Here is a 17,410-nt window from a genome sequence, read left to right as displayed (position 1 = left end):
GGATCAAAGTACTGACATACTGTATCCCACTGTATATACTATCAATCTACGTAGATTGTAAGCAAGTTGAATGGGAATGGCTGAATTGCTGAAATTGTAAACCATATAGGTTTCTGATTTACTATATTTTCTTAATCATAAATGTTTGTGTTCGGTATTACTTCAAAAGTGTTCATTGTATTTTTTTTAATTGTTAGTGTCTCACTTCACTTTCAGCACTCTTGCCTATATCATAGCAGCCTGTTTTTATTAGTTGAAGAAGCCAGAGTTTTTTCTGGAGAAACCCACCACCGACTCTTATGAACCCTCCAACTTGCACAGTTCAAATTATCTAACTTCTACCTGTATGTTGACAGGCTAGTGAACACTGTATTTGAACCACTTTGTATATTTGGTAATTTATTTCATATATTGCAATTGTGCATTTGTAATAGATATTAATTAACACCAGAGGCACATGATTTTTATTGCTTGTAGGAGAAAAACATACTGCATACATCATGTACATGTATCTTTTGTTCTCAGTTCAAATTCTTTTAAAATGCATATGGTACGTTTTTTGTGTTTTGTTTGTGTGTGTTTGGGGAAAAAAGGTGCCAACTAGCCAAAGAATAATATTTTCTGATGATCCAACCATATGGTTGAATAAAATTGCTTATCCATTTCATTTGTCTCATTGGCAATAATACCATATCTCCTTATGTTTATATGACTGTGAAAAGAATTTGAATACATTCATAGCAAATATAAAATGATAATATATTGGATATGAGTTAAGGATACGGTCCAATGATTTTACTTGACATGCTGGTTTTTGCTGCACTAATTATACATTCTCTTCCCAACTCATCAACATTTATTGTCATGTGTTCCTGTATGTATTTACATGCTTCTCTGAAAATAGAAATAATTCTCATAATAGATTATAGTCATCTTTATTAAATGTTTAATTATTCATGCTGATTCTGGTATATCATAATTTACAATGTACTTGTAGCAAGCTGCTTCACTTGTCACAGCAAATAAGATTTCACCCACTTATAATTTCATTAAAAAGTATCTTTAACAATCTAATAAAATTGACAAATTGAAAGACAATTGGTTAACAGTTGAATGGTATGTGCTATAATGTCAAAGTGTTATCATCTGCACAAAAATTAGAATTAGAAATATGTATTTCTTTACATTTTATGTTTTGAAAAGTCTATATACCAGCTTTGATAAGTGTTTGGTATTACTATAAATTCTCACTTCGTACCATGAACATCAAAATTATTTATTTTGTAAAAATATTTCCTTTCTCTATTGGAACTGTCACGTATACCTAACAACAAAATTATTTTCATTTACCTGTGTTAAAAGTTATTGCAAATGGCTGATATTTTTGTTCGAGCATATTGTTTTTCTTAAATTGTTTAACATTTCATACCGATATAACATGTTACTTTTATTATTCTTCCCTTAGTTTATTTATTTTGTATTTACATTGTATCATAGGTCAAATTTAGTTGTTCAGTGTTTTTTCACTGGTGTTAATATGTCCTTTGATTGAGTTAAGCTATTTCAGTTGATATTTTATATTGTGTCATTCTATGTTGTGATGTTACACTATTGTTTCAGAAAAAGGGTGAAGGTTTGGTACCATTAAAACATTTAATCCCGCTGCATTTGTTTGCACCTGTCCTAAGTCAGGAATCTGATGTTCAGTAGTTGTCGTTTGTTGATGTGGTTCATAAGTGTTTCTCGTTTTTTATATAGATTAGACCGTTGGTTTTCCCCTTTGAATGGTTTTACACTAGTAATTTTTGGGGCCCTTTATAGCTTACTGTTCGGTGTGAGCCAAGGCTCCGTGTTGAAGACCGTACTGTGACCTATAATGGTTTACTTTTATAAATTTTGACTTGGATGGAGAGTTGTCTCATTCGCACTCATACCACATCTTCTTATATCTAATAACTACATTTAAAACTTGCAAGCCAGTCTTTAAAGGGAGGCCACTTACTTGCAAGCCAGTCTTTAAAGGGAGGCCACTTACTTGCATGCCAGTCTTTAAAGGGGAGACCACTTACTTGCAAGCCAGTCTTTAAAGGGAGACCACTTACTTGTATGCCAGTCTTTAAAGGGAGGCCACTTACTTGCAAGCCAGTCTTTAAAGGGAGGCCACTTACTTGCAAGCCAGTCTTTAAAGGGAGACCACTTACTTGCAAGCCAGTCTTTAAAGGGAGGCCACTTACTTGCATGCCAGTATTTAAAGGGAGGCCACTTACTTGCATGCCAGTCTTTAAAGGGAGGCCACTTACTTGCATGCCAGTCTGTATCCGCTGATGATGGAGGTAGGATGGATTTTACAGTTCACAAGTTCATCAGCATTCTTCAATAACTCAGCAGCAATAATTACCTACAAGAAGATTAGAGAAAAAAATGTAAACTTAGGTTACAGCTAATTAGATTTTTATTAGAAAATTAGAAAGTCTTGAAAAAGTAGTAAAAAATATAAGGAAAAAGCAATAAATTAAACTGCCAAAGTGACAGCTACTGACTATAAAGAATGAAGTGTGCAGTACCTTGTAAGAAGTACTTCCAACATGACAGAAGTATTCGGATCAAAGTACTGACATACTGTTCCCCACTGTATATACTATCAATCTACATAGATTGTAAGCAAGTTGAATGGGATTTTTAAATCTATCATTGGAACAGTATAATAAAATGCTTCGCTGGGGCGCAGCTTGATACGACCGCAGAGGTCGAACCCTGAACAGTTGGGGCAAGTATGGACACAACATTCAAGCTTGATACAGCTCTGAATTTGGATTGTTATTAAATATTTGAAACAGCATAGGTTTCTGACACAGAAAGAATGTGGTCTAAGAACTTGAATTTTTTTAATTTACCTATTATGGTCCAATGTCCAAAATCAAAATACATGGTTAGATTCAGCATATCAAAGAACCCCATATATTCAATTTTTGTTAAAATCAAACAAAGTTTAATTTTGGACCCCAACTTGGACAAACTTGAAAACTGGGCCCATAATCAAAAATCTAAACACATGTTTAGATTCAGCATATCAAAGAACCCCAAGAATTCAATTTTTGCTAAAATCAAACTAAGTTTAATTTTGGACCCTTTGGACCTTAATGTAGACCAATTTAAAAAACGGGACTTAAAAATTAAAAATCTAAATACACAGTTAGATTTGGAATATCAAAGAACCCCAATAATTCAATTTTTGATGAAATCAAACAAAGTTTAATTTTGGACCCTTTTGACCTCAATATGAACCAATTTGATAGCGGGGCCCACAAATAAAAAATCTAAATTCATGGTTAGATTCAGCATATCAAAAAACCCCATATATTCAATTTTTGTTGAAATCAAAAAAAGTTTAATTTTTACCCCAACTTGGACCAACTTGAAAACTGGGCCCATTATCAAAAATCTAAACACATGTTTAGATTCAGCATATCAAAGAACCCAAAGAATTCAATTTTTGTTAAAATCAAACTAAGTTTAATTTTGGACCCTTTGGACCTCAATGAAGACCAATTTAAAAAACGGGACCCAATTAAACATCTAAAAACACGGTTAGATTTGGCATATCAAAGAACCCCAATAATTCAATTTTTGATGAAATCAAACAAAGTTTAATTTTGGACCCTTTTGACCTCAATATGAACCAATTTGATAGCGGGGCCTACAAATAAAAAATCTAAATACATGGTTAGATTCAGCATATCAAAGAACCTCATATATTTAATTTTTGTTGAAATCAAACAAAGTTTAATTTTGGACCCCAATTTGGACCAACTTGAAAACTGGGCCCATAATCAAAAATCTAAATACATGTTTAGATTCAGCATATCAAAGAACCCCATATATTCAATTTTTGTTGAAATCAAACAAAGTTTAAATACTGGACCCTATCTTGGACCAACTTGAAAACTGGGCCCATAATCAAAAATCTAAAACACATGTTTAGATTCAGCATATCAAAGAACCCCAAGAATTCAATTTTTGTTAAAATCAAACTAAGTTTAATTTTGGACCCTTTGGACCTTAATGTAGACCAATTTAAAAAACAGGACCCAAAATTAAAAATCTAAATACACGGTTAGATTTGGAATATCAAAGAGCCCCAATAATTCAATTTTAGATGAAATCAAACAAAGTTTAATTTTGGACCCTTTTGACCTCAATTTGAACCAATTTGATAACGGGGTCCACAAATAAAAAATCTAAATACATGGTTAGATTCAGCATATCAAAGAACCCCATATATTCAATTTTTGTTGAAATCAAACAAAGTTTAATTTTGGACCCCAATTTGGACCAACTTGAAAACTGGGCCAAAAATCAATAAAATGCTTCGCTGGGGCGCAGCTTGATACGACCGCAGAGGTCGAACCCTGAACAGTTGGGGCAAGTATGGACACAACATTCAAGCTTGATACAGCTCTGAATTTGGATTGTTATTAAATATTTGACACATCATAGGTTTCTGACACAGAAAGAATGTGGTCTAAGAACTTGAATTTTTTTAATTTACCTATTATGGTCCAATGTCCAAAATCAAAATACATGGTTAGATTCAGCATATCAAAGAACCCCATATATTCAATTTTTGTTAAAATCAAACAAAGTTTAATGTTGGACCCCAACTTGGACAAACTTGAAAACTGGGCCCATAATCAAAAATCTAAACACATGTTTAGATTCAGCATATCAAAGAACCCCAAGAATTCAATTTTTGCTAAAATCAAACTAAGTTTAATTTTGGACCCTTTGGACCTTAATGTAGACCAATTTAAAAAACGGGACTTAAAACTAAAAATCTAAATACACGGTTAGATTTGGAATATCAAAGAACCCCAATAATTCAATTTTTGTTGAAATCAAACAAAGTTTAATTTTGGACCCCAATTTGGACCAACTTGAAAACTGGGCCCGAAATAAAAAATCTAAACACATGTTTAGATTCAGCATATCAAAGAACCCCAAGAATTCAATTTTTGTTAAAATCAAACTAAGTTTAATTTTGGACCCTTTGGACCTTAATGTAGACCAATTTAAAAAACTGGACCCAAAATTAAAAATCTAAATACACTTTTAGATTTGGCATATCAAAGAACCCCAATAATTCAATTTTTGATGAAATAAAACAAAGTTTAATTTTGGACCCTTTTGACCTCAATATGAACCAATTTGATAGCAGGGCCCACAAATAAACAAGAGTGCACACGCTGAAATGTCTCGCCTTCTTTACTAATCATTGATATTATGTTGATAGTCCTAAATATAAAGCTTTATTACAACTGTCACATAAACTTAACATTAACCAAGTAACCTTAACATTGACCAATGAACCATGAAAATGAGGTCAAGGTCAGATGAACCATGCTAGGCAGGCATGTACAGCTAACAATTCTTCCATACAACAAATATAGTTGACCTATTGCTTATAGTTTAAGAAAAACAGACCAAAACACAAAAACTTAACACTGAGCAATGAACCTTGAAAATGAGGTCAAGGTTAAATAAAACCTGTGTGACTGCCAAATAGATCATAAAATATTTCCATACACCAAATATAGTTGAACTATTGCACATAGTATTAGAAAAAAGACCAAAACTCAAAAAACTTAACTTTGACCACTGAACCATGAAAATGAGGTCAAGGTCAGATGACACCTGCCCGCTAGACATGTACACCTTACAATCATTCCATACACCAAATATAGTAGACCTATGGCATACAGTATAAGAAATACAGACCAAAACACAAAAACTTAACTATAACCACTGAACCATGAAAATGAGGCCAAGGTCAGATGACACCTGCCAGTTGGACATGTACACCTTACAGTCCTTCCATACACCGAATATACTAGACCTATTGCTTATAGTATCTGAGATATGGACTTGACCACCAAAACTTAACCTTGTTCATTGATCCATGAAATGAGGTCGAGGTCAAGTGAAAACTGTCTGACGGGCATGAGGACCTTGCAAGGTACGCACATACCAAATATAGTTGAACTATTGCACATAGTATTAGAAAAAAAGATCAAAACTCAAAAACTTAACTTTGACCACTGAACCATGAAAATGAGGTCAAGGTCAAATGACACCTGCCCGCTAGACATGTACACCTTACAATCATTCCATACACCAAATATAGTAGACCTATGGCATACAGTATAAGAAATACAGACCAAAACACAAAAACTTAACTATAACCACTGAACCATGAAAATGAGGTCAAGGTCAGATGACACCTGCCAGTTGGACATGTACACCTTACAGTCCTTCCATACACCGAATATACTAGACCTATTGCTTATAGTATCTGAGATATGGACTTGACCACCAAAACTTAACCTTGTTCACTGATCCATGAAATGAGGTCGAGGTCAAGTGAAAACTGTCTGACGGGCATGAGGACCTTGCAAGGTACGCACATACCAAATATAGTTGAACTATTGCACATAGTATTAGAAAAAAAGACCAAAACTCAAAAACTTAACTTTGACCACTGAACCATGAAAATGAGGTCAAGGTCAAATGACACCTGCCCGCTAGACATGTACACCTTACAATCATTCCATACACCAAATATAGTAGACCTATGGCATACAGTATAAGAACAAGAGTGCACACGCTGAAATGTCTCGCCTTCTTTACTAATCATTGATATTATGTTGATAGTCCTAAATATAAAGCTTTATTACAACTGTCACATAAACTTAACATTAACCAAGTAAACTAAACATTGACCAATGAACCATGAAAATGAGGTCAAGGTCAGATGAACCATGCTAGGCAGGCATGTACAGCTAACAATTCTTCCATACAACAAATATAGTTGACCTATTGCTTATAGTTTAAGAAAAACAGACGAAAACACAAAAACTTAACACTGAGCAATGAACCTTGAAAATGAGGTCAAGGTCAAATAAAACCTGCGTGACTGACAAATAGATCATAAAATATTTCCATACACCAAATATAGTTGAACTTTTGCATATAGTATTAGAAAAAAAGACCAAAACTCAAAAACTTAACTTTGACCACTGAACCATGAAAATGAGGTCAAGATAAGATGACACCTGCCAGCTAGACATGTACACCTTACAATCATTCCATACACCAAATATAGCTGACCTATTGCATGCAGTATTAGAAAGAAAGACCAAAACTCAAAAACTTAACTTTGACCACTGAACCATGAAAATGAGGTCAAGGTCAGATGACACCTGCCAGCTAGACATGTACACCTTACAATCATTCCATACACCAAATATAGTAGACCTATTGCATACAGTATAAGAAAAACAGACCAAAACACAAAAACTTAACTATAACCACTGAACCATGAAAATGAGGTCAAGGTCAGATGACACCTGCCAGTTGGACATGTACACCTTACAGTCCTTCCATACACCGAATATACTAGACCTATTGCTTATAGTATCTGAGATATGGACTTGACCACAAAAACTTAACCTTGTTCACTGATCCATGAAATGAGGTCGAGGTCAAGTGAAAACTGTCTGACGGGCATGAGGACCTTGCAAGGTACGGACATACCAAATATAGCTATCCTATTACTTATAATAAGAGAGAATTTAACATTACAAAAAATCTGAACTTTTTTTTCAAGTAGTCACTGAACCATGAAAATGAGGTCAAGGACATTGGACATGTGACTGACGGAAACTTCGTAACATGAGGCATCCATATACACAGTATGAAGCATCCAGGTCTTCCATCTTCTAAAATATAAAGCTTTTAAGAAGTTAGCTAACGCTGCCGCCGCCGGATCGCTATCCCTATGTCGAGCTTTCTGCGACAAAAGTCGCAGGCTCGACAAAAACAGACCAAAACACAAAAACTTAACTATAACCACTGAACCATGAAAATGAGGTCAAGGTCAGATGACACCTGCCAGTTGGACATGTACACCTTACAGTCCTTCCATACACCGAATATACTAGACCTATTGCTTATAGTATCTGAGATATGGACTTGACCACCAAAACTTAACCTTGTTCACTGATCCATGAAATGAGGTCGAGGTCAAGTGAAAACTGTCTGACGGGCATGGGGACCTTGCAAGGTACGCACATACCAAATATAGTTATCTTATTACTTATAATAAGAGAGAATCTAACATTACAAAAAATCTTAACTTTTTTTTCAAGTAGTCACTGAACCATGAAAATGAGGTCAAGGACATTGGACATGTGACTGACAGAAACTTCGTAACATGAGGCATCCATATACAAAGTATGAAGCATCCAGACCTTCCACCTTCTAAAATATAAAGCTTTTGAGAAGTTAGCTAATGCCGCCACCGCAGCTGCCGTAGCTGCCGCCGCCGGATCGCTATCCCTATGTCGAGCTTTCTGCGACAAAAGTCGCAGGCTCGACAAAAATCAAAATACATGGTTAGATTCAGCATATCAAAGAACCCCATATATTCAATTTTTGTTGAAATCAAACAAAGTTTAATTTTGGACCCCAATTTGGACCAACTTGAAAACTGGGCCCGAAATCAAAAATCTAAATACATGTTTAGATTCAGCATATCAAAGAACCCCAAGAATTCAATTTTTGTTAAAATTAAACTAAGTTTAATTTTGGACCCTTTGGACCTTAATGTAGACCAATTTGAAAACTGGACCCTAAATTAAAAATCTAAATACGCGGTTAGATTTGGCATATCAAAGAACCCCAATAATTCAATTTTTGATGAAATCAAACAAAGTTTAATTTTGGACCCTTTTGACCTCAATTTGAACCAATTTGATAGCGGGGCCCACAAATAAAAAATCTAAATTCATGGTTAGATTCAGCATATCAAAGAACCCCATATATTCAATTTTTGTTGAAATCAAACAAAGTTTAAATTTGGACCCCAACTTGGACCAACTTGAAAACTGGGCCCATAATCAATAAACTGCTTCGCTGAGCGCAGCTGGATACGCCCGCAGAGGTCCAACCCTGAACTGTTGGGGCAAAAATGGACACAATATTCAAGCTTGATACAGGTCTGAATTTGGATTGTAATTAAATATTTGACATATTACAGGTTTCTGAATAAATGTAGTCAAAGAACTTGAAATTGGTTATATGAATTGAATTTATATTCAATTAAAGATTTCTTGCTGTTGTGCAATACACTGTGCTGTTGCGCAATACTTAGTAAATCTGTTGTCAGACTATAAACAAATAAAGTTCAATTAATTCTAAATGTCATATTAGAAATTTATGAAAATCAAAAGGGAGCTTACATCAATAGATATAAACAATTCACCAAAGTTTCATGAGAATTGCTGACAGCATTTTTGAGTAATTGTCCGAAAACAAGAAAATCCTCCCCTTTTTTAATGAATAAAACCCCACAACTCAGAAATGTAAAATGTAAAATTTATAAAATTCTAAAGGGAGCTTACTTAAATAGATATAAACAATTCACCATAGTTTCAGGATAACTGCTGAAAGCATTTTTGAGTTTTTGTCAGAAAACTGAAAATCCCCCTTTTTTATGAATAAAACCCTGTAACTCGGAAACGTAAAATCTAAAATTTATAAAAATCGAAAGGGAGCTCATGTCAATAGATATAAACAATTCACCACAATTTCTTGCAAGTTGGTGAAAGCATTCTTGAGTTATTGTCCGAAAACTGGAAAAACCCCCTTTTTTTAATGAATAAAACCCCATAACTCAGAAACTTAAAATTTAAAATTTATAAAAAACGAAAGGGAGCTCACGTCAATAGATATAAACAATTCACCAAAGTTTTATGCAAATTGGTTAAAGCATTTTTGAGTTAATGTCCAACATGTTGACGACGGACGGACAGACGGACAACGGTATACCATAATACGTCCCATAAACGGCAGGCCATAATCTTGCCGGCGAAATGACGATTTAAGTCGCCAAAGAATTTTGAAAATCGCGAAATCTCGCCGGCCGACTGACTTCATAGCGAAGTCAAATCGCTATCAAAATAGGTAAAAAGGGAGACAACTTGTGATTGACAAGTCTCACAGGTAAAAAAAAATGGTGGCTGACAAGGAAAATCGAGATTTTCGAAACGACCCAGGACTAAAACTGTCAACGATCAAATTAAATAAATACAACGGCGACTTTGAACATCCTCGGATATAACTTTCAAAACTGTTCAAACGGAAAACTGACTGTCTGTTTAAGTTATCATTTTACTATGATTTTCATCTGAGGATATTGCGTAATCACTCAGCTGATTTGTTTTATTTTTACAACTTACACGAGTTGATCAATTTTACTATTCGGTAGGTGAAAGGTGGGAATTAGCGGTAGATTTATTATATTGATTGAATTAAAATTGAAATATAAAAGGTAGAAAGACTGCTGATGGATAATGTGATTGCAAACGAACGACACTCGACCAGGTTGTGATCAGCAGTGGATTGTTTCTCACGACCATTTCGTTGATATCTGGGACTATTATACTAACAGGACTACAGTATAATAGTCCCAGTTGATAGGGATGATATTTTTAAAAAATGATAGAAATTAGCTCTTTGTCGGATAATTAATATGCGATTGAAAAATATTTTCATTTATAGACTTAAAATTTTAAACGATAATCTCAATTTACAACTAACATAATGTCCTGGACATTCAATAATGTTTTACAAAGTAATGACAAGTGGTGATATAAATCAACAAATTTTATTTAGAACACAATTGTTTCAATAAATAAATAACAACTATATATTGTCTAAACCTTTTTATTAAGAACTTTCTATATATACATTGTGTACAATAACATATGAAAAAACTGCAAGTATATCTTTTATTGAATATAAAACAATTTCCTTAGTGATAAGCATGAAAACACGATGCAACCGAAACGGTAATGGAATCTCTGTCACTTCTCCAAGAAATTGACCACTTCTCCCTTCTCTCTCTTGGAAGGAGAAGTCACTTCTCCCTCTTCAAAATCCTAGATTAGGCCCTGAAACGGGCGTATAAAAATCTAAACACATGTTTAGATTCAGCATATCAAAGAACCCCAAGAATTCAATTTTTGTTAAAATCAAACTAAGTTTAATTTTGGACCCTTTGGACCTCAATGAAGACCAATTTAAAAAACGGGACCCAAATTAAAAATCTAAAAAAACGGTTAGATTTGGCATAACAAAGAACCCCAATAATTCAATTTTTGATGAAATCAAACAAAGTTAAATTTTGGACCCTTTTGACCTCAATATGAACCAATTTGATAGTGGGGCCCACAAATAAAAAATCTAAATACATGGTTAGATTCAGCATATCAAAGAACCTCATATATTCAATTTTTGTTGAAATCAAACAAAGTTTAATTTTGACCCCAATTTGGACCAACTTGAAAACTGGGCCCATAATCAAAAATCTAAATACATGTTTAGATTCAGCATATCAAAGAACCCCAAGAATTTTTGTTAAAATCAAACTAAGTTTAATTTTGGACCCTTTGGACCTTAATGTAGACCAATTTAAAAAACAGGACCCAAAATTAAAAATCTAAATACACGGTTAGATTTGGAATATCAAAGAACCCCAATAATTCAATTTTTGATGAAATCAAACAAAGTTTAATTTTGGACCCTTTTGACCTCAATATGAACCAATTTGATAAAGGGGTCCACAAATAAATAAAATGCTTCGCTGGGGCGCAGCCTGATACGACCGCAGAGGTCGAACCCTGAACAGTTGGGGCAAGTATGGACACAACATTCAAGCTTGATACAGCTCTGAATTTGGATTGTTATTAAATATTTGACACAGCATAGGTTTCTGACACAGAAAGAATGTGGTCTAAGAACTTGAATTTTTTTAATTTACCTATTATGGTCCAATGTCCAAAATCAAAATACATGGTTAGATTCAGCATATCAAAGAACCCCATATATATATTCAATTTTTGTTAAAATCAAACAAAGTTTAATTTTGGACCCTTTGGACCTTAATGTAGACTATTTTGAAAACTGGACCCAAAATTAAAAATCTAAATACACTGTTAGATTCGGCATAACAAATAAATAAATGTGATCAAAGATTAAACAAATCTAATGCGCCATACTGTGCAATTAAAGATTACTTCTTGAAATTTTTCAATATTTGAAATTTGAAAAAAAAATAATATTTGAAGAATAATTCTTTTTAATTTCTGAAATCTGAAATGAGAACAAATTGACCCCCCACAATTTCTTTTTAGCCCCCCCCCCCCCTTTTTTTCCCCCAAAAAATTCTTTCCCTCAAGATATGGTCAAAATCTCAATTCAAATTTCCAATGGAGTTGGCAACCATAATTACCCATTTAAATTTACCATAGTGCTAACTTAATCTTTTTTATAATAGAATTAAAAATATAGTGTCAAATCTTTCATATGGATTTTTTTGTAAAAAAAAAGATGCAACATTTGCAGATATTTTTACTGGTCTTCCTTTATAAATATGCATTTCTTTAAACATAATTTAAAAGCAGTGTAAGGGAAGTAACCAAAACGTTGTATTTGGATTACCTCCCTTACACTGTTTTAATTTATCTTTATTGTTCATTAACCATTACTTTATACATAATTTAAAAGCAGTGTAAGGGAGATAATTTCAATGATGTATTTGATTTATCTCCCTTACACTGCTTTTAAATTATGTTTTGTACTAAAGTATTTGTCCATTAACCAGGACAACCTTGTTTTTCCCCCTTTTTTGCCCCTAATTCCTAAACGGTTTGAGCCATAACCCCCCAAAGCAAATCCTAACCATCCCTTTGTGGTATGGAAACTTGTAGTATAATTTCAGAGAGATCCATACACCGTTCCACAGTTATTGTCTGGAAACTAGAAAATGCTTATTTTTGGCCCCTTTTTGGCCTCTAATTCCTTAACTGTTGGTGCCATAACCCCCAAAATCAATCCCAACCTTCCTTTTGTGGTATTTAACCTTATGGTAAAATTTCAAAAAGATCCATTCACTTAAACTAAAGTTAGAGTGCGAAAACCAATGTGTCTTCGGACGACGACGACAACGCCAACGTCATACCAATATAAGACCACAAAATTTTTTTGTGGTCGTATAAAAAGGTATAACTGTTTTCTTAAACTCACAATTTGAACGTTTCAGAATCTAAGGGATTCTGGTAATTTCATGGTTTGTACCCCCAATTTCAATTTAATGGCTAGTTAATCTTTTCAGAAATATATTAATGGCCTTGGCTGAAGACTGCCCAGAGTAAGTTTAATCATGAATATCTCATGTTGAAAAGAAGCAATAAATTTGAATTTTTGTGTCTTTATTTGAGCAAAAAAATTTGTTTTGCATATGGCCTTAAATAAAATCTTTTGGTGGAAGGAACAAGAGGCTTCCAGGTGCTGACATCAGTCACTTGACATTTATGCATACTAATGTCAAACATTTCTCATAGATTTTAAAAGGTGCATGGTGCTTTGACAGTTTCAAATCCTAACTTTATTTAATAAATTTATTAATGCATCAGTATTAAAACAATTATGTAATTGCCAAAATGACAGCTACTGAATATTTAAAATGTACTTAATGTAGTGTACAGTACCTTGTAAGAAGTACTTCCAACATGACAGAAGTATTCGGATCAAAGTACTGACATACTGTACCCCACTGTATATACTATCAATCTACATAGATTGTAAGCAAGTTGAATGGGATATCTGATATATCATAGGAAAAGTATGCCAAAGAATAACTGTCTTCCTAATCTCAATATTTCAACGTTTCAGCCTATACCGTTAGCCACTAGTTTGATGCTCCAAACGAGTAAAAGTTTATTCGGACTAGTAAATTTTTGCAAAACTTTGTTTAGACACATAAAGAAAATGTCTGAATAGTTGTCTTCGGACTAGTAGTTGGAAAAGATTTTAGTGCAGACTGCCTTTTAGAATTCAATCAAAAATTATGCGTAATTTCATTTTGTACCCAATAGATATTTTTATAAATATTACCCAGAATGCTTCTGATTATGCAAAAAATCAAGTGGTAAAAACCATACAAGTTTACACAAGAAATATCTTGTGGGATATAATTTTGAACTGAAATCTAGAAAACTTGGGATTATTACCAATGAAATACTTATTTTATTTGAAAATTTTAGATTTGAAATCTAAAAAGATTTAAAAAGGTAGCAAAGATTTCAGGGAAGAAAAGCAATACATTTGAGTTTTGTGTTATTTATTTTAACAAGAAACTTTGGTTTGTGTATGGCTTAAAAGTAGCTAGAAGAAACAGGATGATCTCAGGTGCTAACATCCCTAACTTGACATTTGAGCATACTAATTATACATGTATATAATGTCAAGTGTTTCTCATAGATTTCTAAAAGGGTATGGTGCTTTAACAGTTTTAAAGCTTGTGGACATGAAATTATATCTATGATCGTATTTTTAAAACAGGTAATAATCCAAACACTAAGGACTTTGTACCCCCATTCATATATTACCATAGCCATATTTGGCTAATTTTAGGGAATTTTGAGTACTCAATGCTCTTCTGATATCTACTTGATTTAGCTTTCTAATTATTTTTGATTCAAGTTTCTTTGGCATGTTTGGTAAGTCTTTTGTAGACAAAACATTTGTATTGCAAACCAAATTATAAGCTTAGTTTTGAACCCATATCAATATGAAAACATGTATATGGGTAACCATGGAACTTGCCAAAGAGACAGCTGCTGAATATATGATAGTGTACAGTACCTTGTAAGAAGTACTTCCAACATGACAGAAGTATTCGGATCAAAGTACTGACATACTGTACCCCACTGTATATACTATCAATCTACATAGATTGTAAGCAAGTTGAATGGGATATCTGATAAATCATATATATAAAGGTACAGAATACAAAACAGATTGCAATTGGACAAAATTTTGAACTGCACCCTGGGAATTGTTAATACTATCTACATACCACAGACGTTGTACCATCCCCGACTTCCTGGTCCTGTAAATCAGCTAACTCTACTAGAACTTTGGCTGCTGGGTGCTCTACCTCTAATAACTTCAATATTGTAGCTCCATCATTTGTAATCGTCACATCCTGTAAATATATAACACATTTTATGATCCTTCTGAGTGTTTCTAATGATAGACTGACGATATTTCAATGTTGCAATTTTCAATAAGTTTGTAAATACCATTGATTTAATATCAATTTATAAACATTAGTTATTTGTATTTCAGTATACGATTCCCTTTCATTATAAATCATTTCTGAGAATTGTTAATACTACTACAGGTTTCACAAAGTAATTTAGAGACTGTCAATGTGTGAAAGTTGTATGAGATTTATATATACATTTTCTGTTCAAACTTTGAATTATCCTTACTACACTATCATATGTACTAAATTCACTGATACTGCATAAGGCCTGGAAAATAATAAGTGATTAAAATAATGCTCAATTATGAACCTCCACCTACAAGTCTCCATTACTTTTGACAAATTGGCACTAAATAAGAATTAAACATACCCCAATATCGTCCACTAACATTTTGTCCAGACCCACTGGTCCTAAACTGGACTTCACAATGTTGGCTATAGCGCATGCTGCATTAACTGAAATATAACAAAGAATATAAGATGGAGACCAATATTGTATTCTTCTTTTTACAGACTATTAACTACAGGTCAAGGAGTAGTCCAAGAATTACTTTATTTCTATACCCCGTCTACTCTTGAATATTCAGGTTATCTGAAAACAGGTATGGTTAATATCAACAAACAAGTACAGATTTTACATTAATATAGGGTATATCAGCACTTTACCCCCCCCCCCCCCCCCCCCCCACCCCCACCCAAATAAAAATAAGCGTAAAATTAAAAAAAAACATATATATAAGTCAGGGGTACTACTTAAACAATTGATTTCAGAATCACTCCTTTAAGTGATTTTGGCTGTGAAATATTAATAAAATGCTCCGCAGGGCGCAGCTTGATACGACCGCAGAGGTCGAACCCTGAACAGTTGGGGCAAGTATGGACACAACATTCAAGCTTGATACAGCTTTGGATTTGGATTGTGATTAAATATTTGACACAGCATAGGTTTCTAACACAGATTGAATGTGGTCTAAGAACTTAAAAATTTTAAATTGGACATTCACCTATTATGGTCCAATATCCAAAATCTAAATACATGGTTAGATTCAGCATATCAAAGAACCCCAAGAATTCAATTTTTGATGAAATCAAACAAAGTTTAATTTTGGACCCTTTTGACCTCAATGTGGACAAAGTTGATAACGGGGCCCAAAAATCAAAAAACATGGTTAGATTCAGCATATCAAAGAACCCCATATATTCAATTTTTGTTGAAATCAAACAAAGTTTAATTTTGGACCCCGATTTGGACCAACTTGAAAACTGGGCCCATAATCAAAAATCTAAATACATGTTTAGATTCAGCATATCAAAGAACCCTAAGAATTCAATTTTTGTTAAAATCAAACTAAGTTTAATTTTGGACCCTTTGGACCTTTATGTAGACCAATTTGAAAACGGAACCAAAAATTAAGAATCTAAATACACGGTTAGATTCGGCATATCAAAGAACCCCATTAATTCAATTTTTGATGAAATCAAACAAAGTTTAATTTTGAACCCTTTTGACCTCAATGTGGAAAAAGTTGATAACGGGGCCCAAAAATCAAAAATCTAAATACATGGTTAGATTCAGCATATCAAAGAACCCCATATATTCAATTTTTGTTGAAATCAAACAAAGTTTAATTTTGGACCCCGATTTGGACCAACTTGAAAACTGGGCCCATAATCAAAAATCTAAATACATGTTTAGATTCAGCATATCAAAGAACCCTAAGAATTCAATTTTTGTTAAAATCAAACTAAGTTTAATTTTGGACCCTTTGGACCTTAATGTAGACCAATTTGAAAACGGAACCAAAATTTAAGAATCTAAATACACAGTTAGATTCGGCATATCAAAGAACCCCAATAATTCAATTTTTGATGAAATCAAACAAAGTTTAATTTTGGACCCTTTGGACCTCAATGTGGACCAATTTAAAAACGGGGCCCAAAATCCAAACACTAAATACACGGTTAGATTCAGCATATTAAAGAACCCCATGAAATCAAGAATAAAACCCCATTGAAATTGGTCAAGAAATAAGCAATTTATAGGAAGTATCTTCTTTTGCACAATCCTGTGCTATTAAATATTTCTTGCTATTGCGCAATACTGTACAATTGACAATTTCTTGCTATTGCGCAATATTGTGCTATTGGATATTCCTTGCTATTGCGCAATACTGTGCAATTGAAGATTTCTTGCTATTGCGCAATACTGTGCAATTGAAGATTTCTTGCTATTGTGCAATA

The 17,410-nt window shown here is 33.4% G+C and overlaps 1 protein-coding gene across 1 annotated transcript in view; it reads right to left on the bottom strand.

Moving 5' to 3' along the window:
- LOC127723062 (T-complex protein 1 subunit alpha-like) overlaps window positions 1-17,410 on the bottom strand; it is a 47,754-nt gene that overhangs the window by 25,634 nt on the left and 4,710 nt on the right. Inside the window, exons 2-5 of the mRNA XM_052229499.1 lie at window positions 15,540-15,625; window positions 14,978-15,106; window positions 2,301-2,398; window positions 784-894 (exon numbers count right to left, since the gene is read on the bottom strand). Coding sequence (XP_052085459.1) covers window positions 784-894; window positions 2,301-2,398; window positions 14,978-15,106; window positions 15,540-15,625 — 424 coding nt within the window. The remainder of the gene's footprint in view (window positions 1-783; window positions 895-2,300; window positions 2,399-14,977; window positions 15,107-15,539; window positions 15,626-17,410) is intronic.

Source organism: Mytilus californianus, unplaced genomic scaffold (assembly GCF_021869535.1).
Source record: "Mytilus californianus isolate M0D057914Y unplaced genomic scaffold, xbMytCali1.0.p SCAF_13, whole genome shotgun sequence".
Classification (NCBI taxonomy): Eukaryota; Metazoa; Mollusca; class Bivalvia; order Mytilida; family Mytilidae; genus Mytilus; species Mytilus californianus.
This window is presented reverse-complemented; position numbering and strand designations above follow the sequence as displayed.